Source organism: Haplochromis burtoni, unplaced genomic scaffold, assembly GCF_018398535.1.
Source record: "Haplochromis burtoni strain Fernald_Lab_line unplaced genomic scaffold, NCSU_Asbu1 Contig_318, whole genome shotgun sequence".
NCBI lineage: Eukaryota > Metazoa > Chordata > Actinopteri > Cichliformes > Cichlidae > Haplochromis > Haplochromis burtoni.
In genome coordinates, this window is record NW_024582679.1 from 164,907 (window position 1) to 188,347 (window position 23,441).

Genomic DNA, 23,441 nt, shown 5'->3' on the forward strand with positions numbered 1-23,441 from the left:
AAGAACTCAGGGAATGATGACGCAAGTAAAGCAGCATTATTTTATCTCACTGAGATGAGCCTAATAGTTACAGTTCACTTTTCTCTCTTCAGGCCACATCAGAGCTATATTAAAGGGAGACCTCATCACTTTTACACATCAAAGTGTGTTTGCTGGTCTTGGGGAGTTGCATAAAGGCTTGAGTGGCTCCAGAGGGAGCTGCATTAAATCTGATAAATGTCGGTTAGAACTGAAGACTACAAGTTTGGGAATGAATAAAAATCTGGTAGTGAGGACATATAGTCTGCTTAATAGACCTCTGTGGCCTAGCCTATGCTTTAATACATCGAACTGAATCATAAAGTTGCATTGTGGGTAATACAAATAGCAGGTTTTGGCACCAAAGAAGAATGTGTCGAATGAAAAAAGCATTAACTTTGAACCAATTCTTAACTGTCCATGATGTGCTTGACAGTGTAATGCTATGCTCTCAGCTGGGTTGTGTTAAAATGGTGGCACACGCATGCTACTGCTAATGCAAACTGAACATTTCCTCTCACTGCTGCTTCAGATTAAAAGCATTCAACTGGCAAAACACAGAGCGGGCTTTTAATGATTTATCAATAATGCGCCTCCAAAGCAAAACAACAGGAGTTTGTTCTACCAGGCTATAAACCGATACAGCTGTTGCTCCTCTGCTGCATGTCTGCCAAAGTAGCTGCTAAAGGACATCAGCTGAAGTGTAAAATCCTACTTGCTGTGATCACAGTAAGAACAGGTGTCACCATCCCAACTCAGATATTATTGTATTTAATGACGAATGTGATTTTGAGATCCCGAAATGCACACTGCAGTGCTCTGGTAAGCACCTGTAATCTGCCAGTTATATGGCCTATGGAAAAAAAGGAACATGCATGACACAATTGTGCACCTTTAGCAAAGCATATTATAACAGGGTTTTACTTTGTTGAGAATTTAAAACACTACAAGACCTTGAAAAAATGGATTTCCTAGAAACCTTTAGTCTGCAGCTACATTCATTCATTTTTATGTTTTAGACTCTTTCTCATCGAGCACCTTTGCAGTCTTTATATTTTTTAATATATTTTTTTCTCCTCTTGGTTCTTTTTTTGGTTAATTTTTTAGAAGCTGAAATATCCATTATGCACCAAGACCTAACTTGGACCTAACTTCTCGATAATCTTGATATCAAGACTGTCCTGTCTTGTCATGCAAACAGAAGTTTCTGATGCAATATAATGGTACAGCAAGCCAACCTATAATGTGCTCTGTGACGTACTAAAAAACCCCATCACTCTTTGTGAATGTGACCCTTCTTCTTTTTATCGACTACCATAAATGTATGGCCAACGTATTAACTTCACTGCACCTCAAGAGGAGCCTTGCTAATGCTCACTGTAATGTTACAGATAGGCAGGATTACAAGACAATGCTGCTTTTCTTACCAGCCCCCGTATAGGCCTACATCTCCTACTAATGCAGAATGCCGGGCTGCTTAATGGATTGCTAAAAGTGTGTACCAGTTAAGCAGCATAAATGCAATCTACAGTATATGTGCCATGATGTTTGGTTACTGGCTATTTTTTCGAGAACGCAGCACTCGCACTTCTTTTGTGTCTCATTTTTTTTCCTCTTAAAACACTTTTTCAGCCTCCTGTTCTGCTTTGCTGCAGATCTAGAGCAGGTCTCTTGTTTCTGCTTTTACGCCCCATCCTTTGTCGCGTCCACCACCCAAAACGACCCGCTCAATCAAAATGAATGGAATGGCAATGGAGGCAATGGCTGTATGATTTTGATTTTGATATGAAATTAACAAGCAAAATCTGAACACATATGCATCCGCTGGCCGAGACAACCTCTGTTGCTTAAATTTGTTTTTATTTGTCGTGTGTGTTTGTAAGTGTATGATTGTGCATGTGTACTCGAGCCTTCCTCACTACGATCCTTGAGGGTAATGTAATATGCGACCCGGAGACAACTGAGCCCCCTTCAACGGACCTTCGGGCGTCCCTTTGTTTTCCATTTCTGCAGCTCTCAAAGCAAGAAAAAATAAGCACTGTGGTGCACTAATGCATCGATCTAAGGACAGCATGCTTTCTGTTTTATTCAATCTTTAAATTTTGAATTGTGCCCAAAGGTATCATCACTGAAAGAAGCTCGCTAAACCATTTCCTGCACTTGAGACGTCTCTCTTCAAGCATTAGCTCCTCTTTGCCTTGCCTCAGCCAGACAGTTCTTGCACTAACATGGGGGCCCTGGAGATCTAAGTGCAGCATATTTTTACTGAGTGTGTTGAACATGCGGGTGTGTTGTGAGCATGAAGGGGGGTCAGCTGGTGCAATCTTTCTTGCATTCTTGTTGAGAGCATACAAGGTCTTTGGCACTGGGGTCATGGCTAGCTCTCTTGCGGTCTAGTGGTTCGGTGATGAGTTCAGCAAATCCCAGCATAGAACCTGATTTAAAACAACGCTGCATTTAAGGAGCATGCGCAAAATCTCTTGAGTTTTAATGGCCCTGCAGTTATGGAATATGAACTATGGAAGAATGGAAGCAAGCAAGTTACATAATATGCTTCAAGTTGGGATTTGGCTTCCCCTGGTATAAGAAAAGCTTCAGTTAACATGGTGTTAACATTCTTGAAAAGGACCTGTTCAATAGCTAATGAACTCATGTAGGGTATTTTGTTTAGCAAGTGGAAACATTTTATTTATAATGAACCAGATACCGCTGCTAAATTGCATAAACCAAACCATGCTGAAAACATGCTGCAGGTCTTTGTGAGCAGTTGATAAAGTAGGTGTGACTGAGTTATTCACGGTTTTATTCGAGGCTTAGGAATGAATGAAAAACCTATTTTGAATTATGAATTTATTATATTGCTGTAAATGCATTTTGAGTGTTAATGCTTTTTTATTATGTTACATGAAGGGAAGGGGAAGGACAACAACAAAAAAACTATCAAAGACCAGCTGAGCGATGAGCAGTGCCTGGTACTTGGAGGAAGAAGGATTTCTGATTTTGTAGAGGGATTTGAAGGTGCGTCGTTGCAGAGTTTAACGTAAAAAATGTACAGGGCAGAACAAATTACTACTGGCTTAATCTGCCAGTTATTTTCTCAATTTTTTTGCTTTCCTGATCAAGCTTATGAAACAGAGAAAATCATTCATTTTTTTCCAACTTGAGAATCAGGAATGTTTGCCATTTTTGCTAAAAATGATGTTAAAACAATTCAAAAAACACATTTTATTCTTGTGGTTAGGAGCATCTGTGGCTTTGATAAATAGGATGAGAAATGAACTATATGAATGCCACTCCATCTAAGATACTGCTAGAAAACAGTTATTTGTTGATCGCGTAAAGCAAAAGGAATAAAAACCTTTATAACCTCACACATTAGTCCTAATTCAGTGATTAATGCCGTCCTATTTTTCTTGGTATTTCATGCACTTGTCATAGAAATACTGTGTGTATGATCATGCTATGAACATTACCCACTTTAATGTAACAATAAATCCAATAATGTGTTTTGGATGACAAATGTAAGGCTTTGCAGCAGGCTAGGTGGCCCATAAATAGAAAATAGCCCAGGGGCATCCAGAAGTCTTTGGCCAGCCTTGACACACATGGCCACGCACATGCACACGCTCAGGCTCATACACACAGGCATTTATGCTATATCAAAGCAAGGACAAAGCCCCCCAAAACAAACTATGGTTTAAGTGTTACAATAAAGGTGTTTGTGACCAATAATGAAGGCCATATTTATTATGCCTTTTCTGATAGTTATTCCACGGCTTACTACCGTAAACATGACACCAATAAATGCTCCCCAAAATCCAGATATGCATTCTACATATTGCGTTACGGTATTGCAGACATGGCTTGTAAATCACAAGTGCTGCCTGCATCATTTATGTTGCACTAAATTGAATTTCTTGCTCTGAAGCACATCCTTCATAATAACCCACAGTACAAAATCTATAATAGAGGTAATTGAAAATTTATCAGCAACTTCTTAGAAGTGTTTTTTTTTTATAAGCTTGTTTGATCACAGGCTGTGCTGTCCTTGTAAAAGCCTGGTCAGGAATGATATGGCTATAATAGCACAGATGTAATTCATCACATTTTTAGCCCTTTTGCAAGCGACAAAACTGCTGCCGTGAAAAAGACACTGCAAATCCATCGGGTCTCTTTTTATAGGACATAAAAGCAAGTCCTAGGACTGAAATTTCAAAGTAAGATATAAAAGGGAGCAATGACTCTGGTGTCAGCGCTTTGAAGGACCCGATTTAAGGAGTGTAGCCAATTTGATGCAGATTGTTGAGGACAGATCAATACTTTATATCACATCCACTAAGCTCGAGTTATATCGAAGCCTTGAAAAATAACCAGAACAGAAAATGATCAAGACCAATTTTTAAACAAAATCAAGATTATTTTCATAAATTTAAAGCAATCCCCACTCGAACTGCGTTTGTACAGTATAATCACTGTAGAGCTTCTGTGCCACGACATCGCACTAATTACAACACACTGCATCAATCACCTTTGCCACAAGGGAAAAATCATAACAACGAGTGCATTGTGCCACTCAAAAACAAGCAGGAACATCACAGAGAAAGATAAGGAGATTTGCAACGATGATTCATCATGCTGTTGATCTCTATTTGTAATGAAACAAACACAGATCCACAGATGCAGTCGCATCTTGAACAGCAGCACGGGGAGAGGGCAAACACTATTGATACCGACGGACAGATAAAGATAGTTAATGACGCACAGAGGCTTGCAGCTCATCTATAGCTGCTGAAAGAGCTATCGTGCCTCTGTATCTCACAAACAAGCCACCAAGAATAATAAAATAAAAAGAACAAGAACAGCAGCAGCCTTTCTATCTCTAAAACGACAATACTGCCAATTCTGTCAGACAGCAGAGATTTTATCTGACATCTAGCTCTTAATAATCCCACGGCACTCTGTTCTATCTAAGTAAAGTGATGCCTTGGTGATGCAGCAAAGTGTAAACCTCAAAGGGAAATGTCTTACCATGGCCCCCTCGTGTAAGAAAAGGCATCCTGTTGATAGCAATGGGAACAGTACCATGCTTATTATGGAAGTGGTGGACATGGTGTGTGGTACTGAGACTTGAGGACACGCGTGCTGTTCCAGTCTGGATGGGGAGTATAGTAAGCAAGGTGAACCAAAAGGCAAGTCTCGAACAATAACTTAGGCCCATGCCTAGGCTAAACTGTGACCAGCTGCTCCGCTGTCCAAGCACAGAGGTGGCTGCAAAGAGTCTACCCATGTATATTAGATCCACATGGGCCCAGGACAGAAAACTTGGCCAAGCTTTGGCCTCTGACAGTCCAACTTGAAGACAACAGGGCATCTCACTAACAATCTGGGCCCATTTCTTTTGTACTCCCTTAGACTGGTTCGAGAGTTCTAGATTCTGGACAAAAATATCCTCTGGATCTTATGAAAAATATCAAAACCGGATATAAAAACAGGCAGTCAAAATCCAGTTGCATTTGTGGAAGAAACTGTAGAGCAACTAACCTGTCTATTCTCACTTAACATTGTGCCATGCCGACATGTCCACTGCACGGAAAAGCTAGATTTATAATCTTACTAAAAAGCATCCTGAAAGCACATTCTTCCAAAAGTGAGCCAGGTGCATCCTAAATGCAGAGAAGATAAACATCCGAATAAAGAAAAGGAAACGAATCCAGCCTTGATTTCAAACGGGCATGTTGCTCAACCATGATATTTAGGCATGAGAAGTGGCACGAAAGAGATTGATGTGATAGGAATTCTGATAAGAGTCTCCATCGCCCACAGGTAGAGCTTGGGGGCAGCTGAGCCTGCCCACTAAGAAGAAGAGTGCCCCTCCACCGCAGTAGAAGACATAACACGCTCCCGTGAGAAACTGGATCATTTCATTAAGCAAAAATCACGAGCAGATAAAAATAGGTGGAGATGCAGCGATGAAGGGTGATGCAGGAACCAGTGCTTTTGTTCCCCTTTAGCCAGGGAATGGGTAGAGAACGGAGATTGGGAGGGGGGGGGGAGAGATGAGAGAGAGAGAGCGAGAGACAGGGAGCAGTATCTGCAGCAGCGGCAGCAGCAGCGCGGTAAAGGAGAAAATCCAGAAAATAAATAAATAATTTCTCAGCGGCTCCTCGTTCAGCCTCTCACAGGCGCAGCAAATCCAGCGAACGGCAACCTCTGGCGTGGCGATCTACCAGAATGCAGCTGAGTGTTTCTGTTTCAATTGAACGTACAATCCTCCCCTCACGCTCCACCTGCTTAGTCTCACGCAGTAGCGACTACTGCTGCATTCCTCTCACTGCTGCTCCTTTATTCCCCCTTTATCTTCTCCTGTTACCTTGTCCAGATCCGCCGTACTGCCTCTGACGGAGAACGGTTGGTTAACGTGATGGCTGCGTCTGTCTGTCTCTGAAGGAGAGCAGGTGATTCTCCTCAGATCAGATGGCTTGGGTGGCAGCGAGTGAGATGTAGCCTTGGACTGCCGCAGCAAAAATTATGCTAATTAAAAAGCACCGTCGTATAATAATGAATCCCGGATGGGTAAAATTCCAGGACAAGTCTGGACCCCGGCAAAAAGCAACCTTGCCTTGGAGTTGTGGTCTAATGAATGCAAGATAAAGGAGCTCTTCTGAAGGCATACTGTAGTCAGAGGCTCTGATCCAGTGAGGCACAGCATGTGCCTCTGTGTGTGTGTGTGTGTGCGTTGTGTGTGTGTGTGTGTGTGCGTCTGAGAAAGAGAGTCTGTGAGCGAAGAGAGTGGGGGGGGTGGCGAGGATGGGAGAACGATAGCAGGAGGGAGGGAGACACAGGAAGAGACAGCGAAAGAGAAAACAGGCAGCCACGGCGCAAACACACAGGGAAATAGTGAGGCAAGTAAATGGGTTGTGTGAATAAATACATGCTACAGATTCACAGCGCACTGGCTTGCAGGTCCTGGCAGTAACACGCAGGAATCATACTGCAGAGGAGGAGCCTGATTTAGGTGAGCTGTCAGAGCTGTTACAGAATGAACACAAGGGTATTGGTATGGACGTGCTCCTAACATTAAGACTCCAGAACTACAACAGGCATGAACGACAGAAACACAAATACCTGTCAGAGCAATATCGCTCGCCACCCCTAAGCTAAGCAAGTTATGGGTGGCGGTATGTAATCCATTTTAAGCAAATCAATGGCTTGCATCAAAATTCAATCTCAAACCTCTCTTTTCCCAGGATTGCACTTCCAAACCTTTGCTGTTTTTACATTACACTCCAAATCAATTCGCTCTAATCCCTCTGCCTGCTGTTTTCACCTCATACCTGTATACGAGGCACCCCTATGTTAAAAGAGCTCAGTAGCTCTGCTGCTTAACCATGCAGAACTTATTCCAGGCAACGACTGATCCGAGTTTCCGAGCTGCTCACGTTTTGAACTGATGAATTGGACTACGTTGACACTCGAGAGGATGGAACACATTATCAGAAAGGGAGAGACAAAGTGAGGAGGGATGGGTGGGATGGGGGGAGGAGGTTGAGGATGGAGTCAAATAGGAGAAACAGAGAGGAAGAGATTGCAGGAGAAGTAACGGGAGACTGCAGCTATATCAGCTAAATCACGGTCGATATAGATATCAGCTGGGATTGCCTAGTCGGTTGAAAGGACACGCATGGTAACAGGAGGACAGAGGCAAGCCATGCAGCACCACCTCTCATGGTGACAAGAAGTCGACGCAGGCCATTACTCAAGCAGGGGAGGGGGTGGGGCATGTGGGGGAGTGAGGCTGGTCGAACAAAAAAGAACACAGGAGGGATGAGTGCACAGCACTCTGGAATGGCAAGTGCCCAAACAGCATGTAGACATTTATCTGCTGCTATTATGAACGTGAATAAGCTGGAAGAAGCTGTGGATTTTTATTTTTTCGGTCAGAGGGAGATTTAATTCCCTTATGTGTATCCTCTTCTATACATTTCTCCATAAATCTTAATACTGGGAAGCACATGCCAGCTTAATCAAACAGTGACGATGCTGAGCGCTGTCCGGCTATAACATGTAGACACATTTTACAGTAATAACTATTTGCTGTGGAAAGGCACTGACAAGCACAGAGAGAATAATCCCCCGATGACGCCAACTGAAAAGTCAATTTTATTTCCACTGTCAAAGCAGTTCAGCCATTTTCAGTTTTGCACAGCCAAAAATACGGGCAGTCATAACAAATAATTTCAGCAAGAAATTCTCTCTGACACACAATTCAAATAAAACCAGTATTTAATTTCCAGATGATATTTCTCTGAGAACTGTCTACAATGAAGGGCTTACGTTAATTAGTTTGCGTACTTGTGGGTTGCTTAACACCATCGAAGTCACAATATCTGGACAACACAAGGGAGAAAGATGGATGACTGTAACCTTGTGTTGCCCTTGGTTATTTTCCAACTTGAGCATCCCACATTAACGCACAAGTTCAGCAGACTTTAAAGGACGCACATCAACTTTGCATTAGAAGCCAAGCTTGACCGTCAGATGAAATCCAACAAACTTTTCCTGGATTTCAAAAGCAAAGATACTGTCCTACATTATCTGCGATTTCTGTATTCCACACCAAACAATCTTTCATTTGCATTCCTTAAAATCTTCCCACATATCTTTTAAAAGCCCTTTTTATCACTTATTGAGCTTTGGGAGAGCACTGAGCATTTCCATAATCACATTATTTATGCACATAGGGAACAATTTATAGAACATATACCGTGAACAGATGTGTCACTGCAGAAAAAGCTCACGTAAAGAAGGGGGGTTTTTTTTCTGCTTTTTTCTCTCTCACAAACTTGCGAGTGACATGATGCGAGAAGACGTGTATAGCGTTTTAAAGACTTAAGAAACCTAAATGTGCATGTTTGTTCTCGGGAGGATTTGTGAGAGACGAGTTTTCGCAGACATCCAGTCTCGCCCCAGGGGGTAAAGTAGCAGGATTAATCATAGCACTTTCAGATTAATTACTCATAATGCGAGCAACCCCTGAAAGGCATGGCCTGCAGTTGTGATGTTTGGTTGATTTCATTAGTCTCAAAGCGACAACACCTAAAATAAGCCTGGCGTAGACGGTGCAAGGAGAAGAAGGAAAAAGTAAGAAACATGAGGGCGCTGCTTTGCACAATAGTTCCATCGACAGATATAAGAATTTGCATTCATTCACACCGATATTGATGCTCTAATGCTTGAAGATGGAGGCGGTGGGTGGGGGCACTGGAAGCACAACTTTAAATACACAATTTCCTGGTCGAAATGCACACCTTGAATAAATGCGATCTTTCACTTGTGTCTTGGCAGATGGGGTGCAGTCTCTTTGAAAAGACAGTGCATGTGACAGTAGGCTGCATATTGCTGGCTGCACATGGTGCTGGCAAAAATAGATTTCATTTGCTTGTTTAGCTGAGCTTACTAGCCTCAGCATGTCTCCTGGAAAAGAAGAGCGGCAGTGATGCTTACAATGTGAACAAATTACAATATATTAAATAGCCAAAATTTTAAAATGTTGGGCTCTGGATTAGGGCCAGAAAAAAAAATGAGAGAAAATGAGTGAAGGGGGACTGCTTCAAGTCATTTCCTCCTTTTATTCCACAGTGTAAAGTAAAAAAAAGAAAAAACAGAAAAATCAAAAATGGATATATAATTTTTACTTGGATGAGGTGTATTTCCAGCGTAATCGCCTTATTTTGATGATGAGCATGAAAAGACATCAGCAGCAAAGCCGGCCATGCTGGAAGCCCTCTCTCTTCTATTGCTTTGTGCTGATCTACTCGTCTTGCTCGTTATAGAAAACATGAGCTGTTGCTATAGCTCTGGTATGTGCAGTGTCCACCTGATGATTCAGGCACTTTAGGATATCATCAAAATGTCAACAATGGCAGTATTCAGATAGCAACTGTCGGAGGGGGCACTAAACCACCAGTGGTAATTATCACAATGGTGACTTTTCATATGGATGAAACACAACTGCAATTTGTGTATTACAAGCAATACAAGATATCAATTTTTTTTAAAACACAAAAATAATTATGTTCACATTATGTTGATTTGCACCTTCCCTGGAAATTACTTCCTCTTTGAAGGGAGTTTTCCCTCCCAGCCGTTGCCAAGTGATACTCAGAGAGAGGATGATCTGATTGTTAGTGTTTTCCGTCTAATATTTTAGGGTTTTTATCCTCTAATATAAAGTGCCTTGTTGTGAATAGGTGCCATATAAATAAAACTGAACTGACCTAAAAATACAGGAACCGGTTACACATTTGTGCACACAGAACAGCAGTGACTTTATTAATTTTTCATAACAATTATTTCTGACACAGACACAAAATCTGTCAGAAAGCCCTGATCTGTTCTTCTTCATTTCGGGCAGGTATTGTGTAGCGCGCTTATAGTTTTAAAGGTAAATGCTGAGGCATTTTTATTTAACAGGTAAAAATGTTTTTGATGCATTCAGTCAAGGTCAAATGTATATCTAATGGTTATTTATCATTTTTTTTGTGTGTTTTCTTCTGCTTAAATCCAAAATGAGATTTTGCAGTAGCAAAATCATTGTTGTGAGTGTGGATGCTTTCATCAGTACACGTAGGAGATGAGCTATGTGGCAGCACATAGCTAGTTAAGCTGAAAACCAATTTAATTGTTTCTTTAATTAATTAATTCAATGATTTTGAGGCAGCAGATTTCAGGTGACAATTATTAATGGATTCTTGCATTGTGGGACTTCAGGATTTCAAAAGGTGAACTTTTCCCCTCTGTTTCTGGGCTTTTAAATGGCCATTATATCCAAATTAACTATTTGAAATTAGTTCCCCCTTAATAATACCCGGTGGTTGATATATCTATCCATCCAGTAGGGGCAGTAAATTCTAATGATGCCACACTAAAGACAGCTACAGATGGCACACAGAATGCAAGTTGAAGTATGTGAAAGAAAAACCTGAATATATGAAATGAAACTTGAGATTGAGATTTGTGCCCACAATATATGCTTCACGTTCAACCCGTGGTGCTATTTCAGGCAATATTTTTCAGGAGTGTCCTTGCTTATATGGCATCATCATCAACAAGAGGCTGTTAGGAAGGTAATACTAACTCAGATAACCACTAGCTCCAACTAAAGTATGCAGAACAGCATCTGTGAATGCACCTTGCATTGAACCTTGAAGCAGATGGGCTGTAGCAGCAGAAGACCAGACAGGAAAAATGAATCTTGATTTCTTTTTTTTTCTTTTTTTTTTTGCCTGTCCCGTTTGGCTCTTTTGCCATCAGAATTGTTGTCTAAAGGCAAAGAAAGATGCCCAATGGATTTACTTTACCAAATTGACCATCCCAGCCTTGCCGTAATGGTCCATTTGATTCACCTTTTATTGTTTATTTTATTTTCACTTACTGAATACAGGACAGACTTGACTGGGGGAAAGAAGGGGAGAAAGAAAGAGGGAAAGAGAAACAGCTGAGAAGAGGGACGGGGGAGAAGGGCAAAAGACAAAAACTAACAGAATGAGATGAATCTTGATTTCTGCTGCAACATTCAGGGTCAGGGTCAGAATTTGCCATAAGCAACATGAAAGCATGGCTCCATCTTGCCTTATATCAACAGTTCAGGCTGCTACTGATGGTGTAATGGTATGTGTGTGTGTGTGTGTGTGTATGTATGTGTGTTTTTAGAACACTTTGTGGCCCCTTAGTACCAGCTGAGTTTGAACAACACAGCCTGCTTGAGTATTGCTGCTGACCATGTCAATCCCTTTATGACCACTGCGTGCCCATCTTCTCACGGCTGCTTCCAGCAGGATAGCACACCATGCCATAAAGCTCAGAAAATCTCAAACTGGTTTCTTGAGCATGGCCACCACAGTCACCAGATCTCAGTCCAATAGAGAACCTTTGATGTGGTGAAATGGTAGACTCACATCATTGATGTGCAGCTGGCAAATCTGCAGCAGCTGTTTGATGCTATCACGTCAACATGGAAGACATGAAGAATTACGGCAGTTCTCAACACAAAAGGCGGGCTCAGCTCGGTACTAGCACGGTGTACCGAGCAAAGTGGACACTGAATGCGTAAGTGTTTGTTTCCTTCTTTACTTGCCACATGATTAAAGACGTTTATTATCACTCTCGTTACACAAGTACAGCTGCGTTCAACACCTAGAATGAAAGGCACTGTTACAAAAACAACTTAAAACAAAATGGGAGAAAACACACATCTGAATACTCTTGTCTTGCTGCATTACTGTCATTACTGCGTTTATCCACTTGTGTAACACAGACAAAAACACTGAATCGTGTCTCTTTGTCACTTATGCTGGTGTTTTAACACCCAAACCTCTGGGCTGCTTTTGAAATCAATCCATCATTCACTCATTAACTACCGCCTAAGCAACAAATAGTAATTTACTCCCAAAGGAGAAGTAAACAAAGATTTTTCTGACATTTTGCATCATCGCTGACAGCTGTAGTGTTGCACAACTGTAATTTTCACACCCATCAAATATGATTCATTGAATCGTGAGCAGAAAGCCACATCGAGCCATTAACACACAAAAAAGGAGGAATATGACAATCAAATAAAATCACAGAGGGCAAATGTAGTATGATAGTTAGCAAAAAAGTGAGTGATTTTAGACATGATGTGTGTCAATATCCATTTGTTGCATCCTCCTTCATTTAAGCTTAGCACTTAACATTAATTAGCACCATATTTCATGTGAGTGGCCACTAAATGAGCGGAGGTGGCAGGAACCAAGATGAGCGAATGCTTATGCTTCATTTATGCAATGTTGCCAGAACGGCAAGAACAAGAAAATCAGTCATTATTCTGAGATTTCAGGCAATACTTCCAAGATCCTCGCTCCACTGCTAACATTGTATTCAGACCAGATGCTTCTAATGTGTTATGTATTTTGGTGCAGTTTGGTGAGAACGGCTCTTGAACCAAATCGGCTGCATTACTTCACCTATTTTATTAATTACCGCAAATCGTGTGTGAAAAACAAAATAGTTAAATAATACCTTTTCAAATAAAGGGTTAGGGTAGTCATGATCCTTAGTGTTGAAGGAGGAGTTATTTTGTTTTTTGTTTTTTTAACTGTGTGCTTCTTTCCACCAAGAGGCAGATACTGTCGGTATCTTCACTTTACACAAATGTTTTTCAGTGGAGTCTGAAGATAAACAGTTGTTTGCCTGCCCAATGCAGTTACTGTGAATCAATATTTAAAGATTTATATGACTTTGCAGCCTTGGCAGAGATACATACTGCACATTTAACTTGTATTTTTGTCCTGCCCTGTTTTTTTAGCTGATTTTATCATAGTGACTGTTTATTTAAGATGGGAAATGGGTTTAGAGAGCGAAGTCTGATCCCTGTTGAATTAACTCTGAGCAAGTCATCAAGTATCGTTGAGTTGAATATTACAGACATACTTCTTTCCCCCCCCCGCACTTTTTTTCTTTTTACAGGAACCAAAAAGAGATGTCAGATTATATTCATTGTGGGATGTCTTTTGTAGTATGCAGTATCGTTTTATGTGAAATAACGTGAAAGCCCCAGCAAAGGAAAACTAGAGTAACACATTAAAAAGTAACATTCTGGACTGCTCAGACTTTTTTGTCTTGTAACGACTGATGTGGCAAATTGGTTTTGCATTTCACTGTTTTTGTTACTTTTTCAAGCAGCCTGTTTTTCTCCATTCTAATTATTTTTCCTATTTAACACACGCATGCACATACACAGGCATAGGCATATTAAAAAAAGAAAATCACGACAAATGTGCACAGTTTCTCTTTCTCTTCATTGGCCAGTTGCTGCGCAGGTGTTATTTGAAGGTTTCCAAACCTAGTGTTGTGTTACTGTGCATGTAAAGCTACCGCTAGAGAAGAAAGGAGAAAGGAAAACCTTTATGTCATCAAAGACGCACATTATTCTGAATTTGTGGGTGAAAAGAACATCACGGTGAAATGTAAACTGTGCCTTGGTAACAGATAAGTGTCTGTGAGTTTGGAGGACTCCAATTCACATTTTGAGAACGCCTCTTAAAGCTAAGTTTCCCAAATTGTGTGCTAAGACCTTTGAGGAGCAATTTGATGCTGTTACTATAGCTATGGGATAGCAAGAGCTAGCTTCTAGTTAATATGAAATTGATAGCTAGAGGGAATTAACAGTCTTGCTGTTGTTTGCATAGCAGAGAAGATACTAACATCAAATTGCTATGCAGTGATATACATAGTTAACTATACAAAAGGACACATGCACACTGGACAATATAACTCATGGTTGTAAGGAATTGCAAAGTGCTGGGCTTTTGTTTGCAATGCAAAAAGTGCTTTAACCAGTTACTTTTTTCAGTGGGTAACACTTTCGCTCTAAACTACATAAACAATTATTTATGCAAGTACCATTTGTGAAGGGATCAGATATGTGGATACCAGACCACATATTCGAAGATGACCTTTACTTTCATGTCAGCCACACTCATCCAAACCTTCGTGACTGTGTCTGGTTGTGCTGCCATCGTGTTGGCAAAATCTGTCCACAGTCAGACATATGAGCACCTGCCAAAGTACTCAAAACTGATTTTGTGCCACGTACCACTACAGTAGGTGTCACCAGCAACACTTTTTGCCCTGATGACACACACACAAACATAGATGCACAGCTAATTCGGAGCAGTTGATAATCACGCATTTCTTTTGTAAGCTGTGAAAAAAGAAAATGCACCATTTACTCTTAATTAAATATTCATTTATAATCATTTAAAGGAAAAATATATGTCAATCCTTAGCAAACAACAGCATCGCCATCACTTTTCCAGTTTCCATCTTAATGGGGAAAATGTAAAAGTGATTGCCAGATGCCTTATTACTTAACATTTATCAAATGGTCATCAAGTGTTTTTTAAATTAGACCAACAGATAATAGTCCCAACACAAGCTGCAAATGAAAAAAATACTTTTTGTGACTGATGGCACAATCAAACACAAACTGCTATTTCTACAGTTCATTAACCTGACCTTAGGACAGTCCAAGTCAAATCACGAGTACCGCATCACTGCCCAAATAGCAGTGCTTACTGTGCATTGAAGACTGTACAGAGAATCAAATCGGGTGAGAAATGATTGCGTGTGTGTCCTCAATTTATCACTCGCATTACAACTGCATCTGAGGAAAAATGCATAAGGGACAGCAGTCTACCTCACTGTAGGAAAGAAGCTTAACAGATCTTTTTATTATTCATTGAACATGAGCAAAGTGAGGGAGCAATCTATCAAAATGAATTGGGGGCAAAGAAAAAAAATCGGAAGGATTTTCTTTTGCTGAGCATGCAGAGACTCGTCCATTGTTGCACAATGACCAGAGTTTGAGCCACGTATAAAGAAGTGGCGATGAAGACAAGGGGGTAGATAGAGAAAGATAAAATGAATGGAAACTGAGACGTGTTTTTTTTTTTAAAGAGATAATGAGAAACAGGTAAAGAGAGGTCATTTGCATTTGTGTGTCAAATGGAGAGGGTGTCTTCTGTGACAAAATGGTATCAAATTCACATATGTACAGTACTGTTGTATGTGTTAGCCAAGCATGCACGAGAAGGACAGCACTAATCTAGACCCAAATAATCTACCATCCAATGAGAAAATCACATTGCACAGTAATTTTTCATAAGAATATGCATTAAATACTTATTCCTACTCACTAAATTGCTAATGTGTTTAGATAGGTGGATCTTTGCATACACATCTTAATATGAAGCACATTAAGTCACAAGTTGTGCTGTATAACCACTCTTTGGATTTGCTTAAAGGTCTAGTAATTACTTTACCAATCATCCTTCTAAATTGGGTCTGTGTGGACCCATCAGTCCCATGTTTTACGACTTTGTCAATTCATTCCTAATCATGGGCCATTCTCATCGCTTTCATTGTGCCACTGTTTTCTATTTCTGCTTTGATTTGATGGGTTTTTAAAAAATGTCTGGGGGTCCCGGGGGATAAAGTCAGAAGCACATTTACAGTATGTTGTTTTAATTGAAATATATATATTTTTTTTAATATTTGCCATGGATCCTATAAAAAAGAGAGCTGATACTGCTGCGTCATAGCAGCAATGACACTCATGGAAGTGAGGAAATAGCATCTGTTTGTTCCCTCTGTAAGATGCCCTGAGCATAGCAGGAGGGGTGCTATGACTGCCTGTAGTGCATGTTTAGCTTTAGGTTCTTTTTCGTTTTTTCTGGTCTCTGTACAACCATAGACAGAGCTTGGTTGACACTGGGCAGACAGGATTGCACTTTGTCACTCATAACATTTATGGACAGACTTTCTAGGTGCAGCCAATGTTCGGAGGGAGGAGGATTCAGTGGTCTCATCCCTGCTTTTTTGCAGATGATGTGACCTCCAGCCTGCACTGGAGCAGCTGAGTCTGAGGCAGATGGGATGAGAATTAGCATCTCAAAGTCTTAGGCCATGCTTCTCATCTTCAAATGGGTGGCGTGACAACTAAAAGTTGTTCCAGATGGAGCATCTTGGAGTCTCCAAGTGGAAAAGTGAGTGATAGTGAGTGAAAAAATGAGATTGTGGATAAAATCAAAAATGACCTTCCTCTAAAGGGTGTCTGAGTTATCCTTTAGAGATAGGGTGTAAGGTTTGGTGGTTTGGGAGAGATTCAGGGTAGAGCTGCCACTCCTCCAAATCAAAAGGAGCCAGTTCAGATGGTATGACCAGGATGCCTCCTGGGCACCTTTTAGGCGAGGTGTTTTGGGCATGTCCTAGGGGAAGGAGGTGAGGAGGCCCCGGGGCAGACCTAGGACATGTTGGAGAGATTAGACTTCAGGATTGGCTGGTTGTGCGTTTATTTCAGGTCTTCTATGTGGGAGTTAAAATGACCCTGGCTGTTTTTTATCATGTGCTATTATGATTGCTTCTCACAGAAAATTATTATTCCATAGTACATGTATGTGAAATATGTAGGAAACATAAGGATTAAGAGTATCTTATTATTGTCTAAAAAATATATGTATATTAAATATTCTGCACTTGTTTTACAGCCTGTAAGGACAATAACCTTACAAATACTAAGTGAAACTATGTATTAAACTTTCTAAAGTAATTAATTTGTTAATCAAGGAGGCACAACGACATTTGACAGACCCCACAAAATAACATGTGCTAGATACAATGGCTGTGACTATTATAGCTATTCACAGCACTGCAGCTGTCTGAGTGCCTTGTTACTCTATACCGTTTCCATAAACGAATCTCCTGAATGCCAATTTTATATGGATCGTGAGTTTTAATAGGTTACAGAAGTGGGTAGGGAAATGTGAAATACTTGAACATGAGCTTTTATCAGGCAACAGTGGCGGCTCCAGCAGCTGAAGACGGCAGCCAGTTGTGCTGCCTGAAGGAAAATGACAACAGTTGTGACCTCAAGTATAGAAATGACATAGAAATGCATCCAGAGTGATGCACAGTCTGCCAATCACATAATGCTATGAGAAGACTTTCTTTTTTTAAATACAGAATGCCATGCTGAGTTTTCTGTTGTTGCTGTTGTATGATCTATGGTAATAAAGTCATAAACGTGAAGAGACAATATGTAAAAAATGAAAAGAGCATGCAATAATTTTAAAATGATCTAAACCCAATTCTTCCTTCAAAACTGAACAAATGCAACATATCAAAAGCTAAAAATGATTGAACGACAAAATTTTAACACAGATTACTTTGAACGTAAGGTAAGCAGCATTTTCTCTTGTGACTTATGCATTTTTACAACTACTTCATCACATCCTTTCCTCATTGTAGAAAACTACAAAATTTTGGGAACTAAAGCACCGTATGAAAGTAATATGAAAACTTTTCACATTATTATTTGATATAGGGTTTTTAGCCACTCAATGGTTTTAATTTTAATTTTTATAATGAGCCAAATGTTTTTGAAGACTCTTTTAAAGGGCTGAATGTATTACAGCTAAAAGCACTTTTACAGATCTGCAAGTTACCTATATCAGCGGTTCCCAACCTTTTTTGCGCCACGGAGCGGTTTAATGTCAGACAATGTTTTCACGGGCCGGCCTTTAAGGTGTCGCGGATAAATACAACCAAATAAAATGATAGGACCAAGACAAAAACTGTGTAATAAATGCGAATTCACTGTGTAATTGCTGTGGTAATGTGTAAATATTTCTTTCAAAATAAGACACAACTACAACACGGGAAAAGACCCAGAGAAACCGAGTTAATGATAAAAACCATAAATTTCGCACCCTAGCCTCAACTCTCGCAGCTCAGTACCAAGCGACTCATGGACCGGTACTGGCCCGGGGTTGGGGACCTCTGACCTGTATCACAGATCCCAACTTTTGACCTTTGTGTTGATAAAAAGCTGGATAGGTCTTTTGCTCAGGTAGAGGTTACAGTGACTGTGATTTCTAAAATTTGTAAGTTTGGATTTATCAAACCGCAGGATTCCCATTCATCTTAGTCCATTGTAAACAGCACTCTGTTTAGTTACTGTTTGGGTTAAAACACACCATATCACGATTGTATCCACATTTTCAAAAGCTTCAGTTTTTGGGGGCTATCTGGGTGACAACCCCATTTTAATATTTTCAATGTAGGCTACAAATGACTGTCTGCATACAAGGAGAAGGGGAAGGCATATCAGCGGGCAGTGAGAGAGAAGAAAAGGATCCAGTGTGGAGGTAAGAGTGACTCTTGTTGTGGGACTCTTTGCTGTCTCATAACAGCAAAAATTGTAGGTTACAATTTTAAAATTAGAATATATATTTTAAATTACAAGCAAATTTTTCAGTTTTAAAACCTTGATATATAGTCTTTCTTCAGGTTCAATGTAGGGTTTAAATGTTTTACAAATTACTTCGGCATAACAACTTTTTTACGATTAGTGTTGGATTCCAGACATTACATTAAAATGAAGAAAACAGTCTTGAATATTATAGAAGGATAAGACTGCATACAGACATATAGCTTTAAAGGTCAACTAAAATGGGCTTAACACCAATGAACTCTTTATATGTCCTTTGTTCTTGCTTCTGCTAGATCTTGATCTTTTTTATTTATGCAGTTTTGTGTATGTTAATGGGTAGGTGAGTATGCTAAGCCTAAAATCAGAATTTTCAGTGTGACAAGGTTGTCTTTTTATCTGGCTACATATAGTAACCTGGTATAACCTGGTACATAACCTGGTACTGGGTCAGAGTTTCAGTTTAAAATTGGCTTAAGGCACCACATTTTCACTTTTAATGACAATATGCTTTAAGTGCGATATAATTCATCAGCTGGAGAGATCTGTTTTATGCATGCACTGAGAAAGCTGCGCAGTGAAGTTACAGCAGTGCGAAAATGCATTTGCTGCATTGTCATGGCAATTTGCATGCATGTAAATGAATAAATATGTCTTTCTGCTTGACCTTAATTCTATGCCAAGTTTGCTTTAAACACATGAAATTGAAGCAGGTAGAACACATATTAGAACATCGATCTGACTATTTGTACGTTTTTATGAGATTGAATTGATAAAATCACTTTGACCTGACCTAACATTAACATGAGTTCCACAACTCCCTCCTTATGCTGCAGGGCAGTGTCAGACCTGAGTGCAGTAAGCATTCTATAATGTATAAGTGTATAAAATGTAAAGTTTTAGCTCTCTAATGTATAGTATTCAATTATACCAGTTGCTTTAGATTAGTTCAGATATTATGATGGTTCAGCTTCGTAGCCCACGCAGGCTTCTGAAAAATGATGTAAAAAACACAATACATCATAACTGCATTAGAAGTTGCGCTTCCTAAATTCTTCATTACAGCGGGTCTAATTTTATTGAGCACCAAACAGAGTGAGAGCTTGATGTTGTAAGAGGAACAGCAATTGAATGATGTATAAGTGAGTGTGTCGCTGTGTCTTTGAGTGTTAGAAAGAGTGACAGAAAGAAATGAAGCCAGATAGAGGCAGTCTCTGTATCTGAAGGCCTCTGTGTGTGTGTGTGTGTGTGTGTGTCTCCGTCTAGCCTTTATGATGTAAACTGAATGTAACCTTTCTCCTCTCACACAGCCCCTGCAGTAGAGACTAGGAAGCCCCGGCCTACCCCCGGGAGCCAGCATAGACTAGCATTCATCAGAGGCTGAGCTGCTGCGTGGTCTGGATGTCAAGTGAAACCCACCGTGTTCCCATGGAGAGCAGGGTACAGAGGGACAGTCAGAGCAAAGTGGAGACTGACCACTTGGTAATCAAGTCTTGCATAATGTTTGTCCCAAAAATTGATAGAGCCTCACAGAGACTGTGCTGAATATCAGCCTGGAAATGAGAGAGTAAACAAAGGCACTAAACGCCAGTGCGACAGTTTATACTTTATCTTGTATCTCTACACATCCACTTCACTCAATATGAGCAGAAGTGCCAGGCCTCTTGCTAAGCCTCTGACCCCACTTTTACACCATTTACTGCCATAATTATATGTACTCTTGGTTACTTCACCTACAGGCGCATTATGATTGCTGTTACTTCTTTGGTTATTGACAAAGCAATTTAGAAATAAAAGCATTCTTTCAATAAATAGCCTTTATATGAAGATTATTTCAAAACATCCTCTTTAACAAATTGCCAGTTATTATAAAAAAAAAAATAAAAAAAAATAAGCTCTCCTCTCTAATGCAAATAGATCCTCGGTGGATATGACACTGTTCTAACTGCAGACGCAGCCTTCTGCTCAGCTCTTATGTTGTTATTATGGAATCTAAAACTGCCTATGGCTGTTTAAATCGGCCAGCACACCAAGGCTTTTTCAGGCTGATATAAAGCCTTCCTGATAGCTCTTTTAAGGGAATCTTTCAGTTTTATTGTTTGCTTATAATACGATAAGGTCTTTCCATGCAGTCTCCCCTTGACACACAAAGTGAGATGAAGCTGGGAAGCTATACTTATGTCTTTTTCTCCTGAGATATTTTTGTTAGGGAAAAAAATAAAATTCTTTGAAATAACTATTCCCACATAGCACTATAGACTGAATTTTTTTAAAGTCTCATTATCCGTGCAAGCACTTTTAGACTAACGGAGGCCTAACGTGGGCAATTACATATAGATGAACAGAAGACTGCTGCAGCCATTTATGACCAACAATTTAAAACAGCAAACAGGCCAGTCAAGTTTCAGCGTTAACTGTGCCCTAAACCAGTAATCATGTTCTACATTATTTATTCACATAATTTCCAACCAGAATACTTATTTTCTGGGGCATCTCTGACATGATAGCCCAAATTTCTAACCGCTGCTATGACGTTGTTATTGCTTGAAAAACTTTTTCTACAAATTTCGAGATACATTTTTAAGCCGGTAAGCGTTTTCTCTTCTTTTATGACTTGCCCTCCAGTTGATGTACTCCTGGCGTCTCCTTGAACCCAATTTTTCTTTTCCTCTTCAGTTTAATACATACTTATAATGACTTAGAAACTTTCCCAAATATTATCAAGCTTATTAAGGAATATGGCAAGTGTCAAATATAGCTTTATATTGTAATTTAATTATAAGCAATGTTTTCACCCTCACAAGTACAGAAGTCTACTCCCTGCAACCTATTTAAAGTGCAGCATTGGTGATTTTACATGTTTTAATTTGGACGGGAGGTGATTAAATAGCACTCTGTATTTAAATCCACAAGCACAACCTGGTAATTAGCAAAGCTCTATCTTTAAATAAGTCTTTTCTGCTTGAAGGAGCTGTCGAGCATGATGACATTAAGTCGAGTTCCACTAAAGAATAGAGTCAGTTACTTTTAACAAAGCAAGCGTTTAATACAGTCTGAGAAGATGATGCTTGAATTACAGGCACAGAATAATCCTTTAATGGCTACTTTCCCTCAGTATGCATTGGTTTCATGGACATAAAATGTTTGTTTGGTAAGAATTAATTCATCTAACCAAAAAATGTTAGTATTATTGAATAAATCATGGGTGGGTCTCGGAGGACGGACAGATTTACCTTATTATATTTTATTTACAGGCTACTGTGATGCAGTTGGATGATTCCAATGACTTCAAGGATGAGTTTTATATTATCAGATTATGAGACTCTAATAGCAATAAAATGTTAAATATTTAAGGTTGGACCAAATGCTAGTTGTAACTCGGCATATAAAAGCACAACTATTGTATCTTATAATTCTTGAGAGACTAAACCTATTGATGATATATATGATTTTTGGAATGCTGAAGAATTGTTGCTATCGATGTGATTTAGAGCAGCATGAATGGACTGTATACAGATGATGGATACGGCCTCCTGTTCTGAAATTTAAAGCAAAAAGTGCCTTCAAACTGTGGGGTGGGGGTTTCAAAAATGCCCAGCAGTGGGCATCTTCTATTGCTGCAAGAAGCCTGGCTTTTTACATCCACTGTTCTTGTTCTCGGGAACTCCGGTGCATGCGAAAAACAATGCTGGTCTTGCTAAGGCTCTACCACACCCATCCACACACGCAGGGCTTGGGGTGCAGGTATGTCACCAGGGTGCAGGGGAGGCATTCCCCCTCTGTCCCCTTCTGGCCGCCTGTGCCTCAATTTTATTCTGCAACCTAGACATCCACATTACTCACACTCTCACATAACACATACATATAGGGCCTTGGGGGTGGGCACGTTTTACAGCATCCAGAGGATTGTTGGTGTACTCCAACCCACCTCTGGCGCTGGTGCCCTACCCTCAATTTTAAATGCATATAGACACTACGGGTTTTCGGGAGGAGCCGTGCTGCTCTCTGATGTTTTAAATGCACTTCAGAACAGCACACAGCAACACTACATATGAGCGGGCGTAGGGAGGTTTGGGGTCTTCACTCACCCCGGTTCTGTTAGCCGTCAGGGCTGGGGGGCTGGGAGGAGGTGCTGGCCGTCAGACTGGGGTCTGGGATGCGGGGCCTCCCTGCTACTGCAGATAAGGAGGTGGTCCGCTTGCCTCCACCCCAGAGAGAAGGGTTACATCTCCTGGGTCTAGGTGCGGCTTGCCCCTCTGGGGGCGGGGGTACCTGGACCTGGGATATAGAGTATGTTTGGGGAGTGTGACTGTCTGTGCAGTGTCTATTTGTGTCTGTCTACACGTTGGGTGAGTGCCGAGTATTTGGTTGTGTATATGGGGCTGGGAATGCAGTTGTGTCCGCGTGCGCCTGTTCGTCTGTGTCTATGGCTGTATCCCAATTCAGGGTCTGCAGCCTTAAAGTACGCAGCCTCAACGATCCTCAAGGGCCGCGTACTCAAAGACCGCTAAGGCCGGAAGTGCGAGGCTTGTGAAATGGGACGGTCTAGCCTCCGTTGCGCTGCCCAGGTTGCCTAGCAACCATGATACTAACAGCTGGAAACGTGTCATACAGC

The 23,441-nt window shown here is 40.5% G+C and overlaps 1 protein-coding gene across 11 annotated transcripts in view; it reads right to left on the bottom strand.

The window, feature by feature from the left end:
• nrxn2a (neurexin 2a) overlaps positions 1-23,441 on the bottom strand; it is a 128,566-nt gene that overhangs the window by 25,850 nt on the left and 79,275 nt on the right. The window contains exon 1 of one of the 11 annotated variants that reach the window (XM_042228328.1): positions 5,047-6,782. The exons of 8 other annotated variants lie outside the window; for them this stretch is intronic. In XM_042228328.1, coding sequence (XP_042084262.1) covers positions 5,047-5,389 — 343 coding nt within the window. In that variant the 5' untranslated portion in view covers positions 5,390-6,782. Of the gene's footprint in view, positions 1-5,046; positions 6,783-23,441 lie in introns of those variants that run through there. 2 more of the 11 variants (XM_014339766.2, XM_042228329.1) reach the window with 2 other exon arrangements.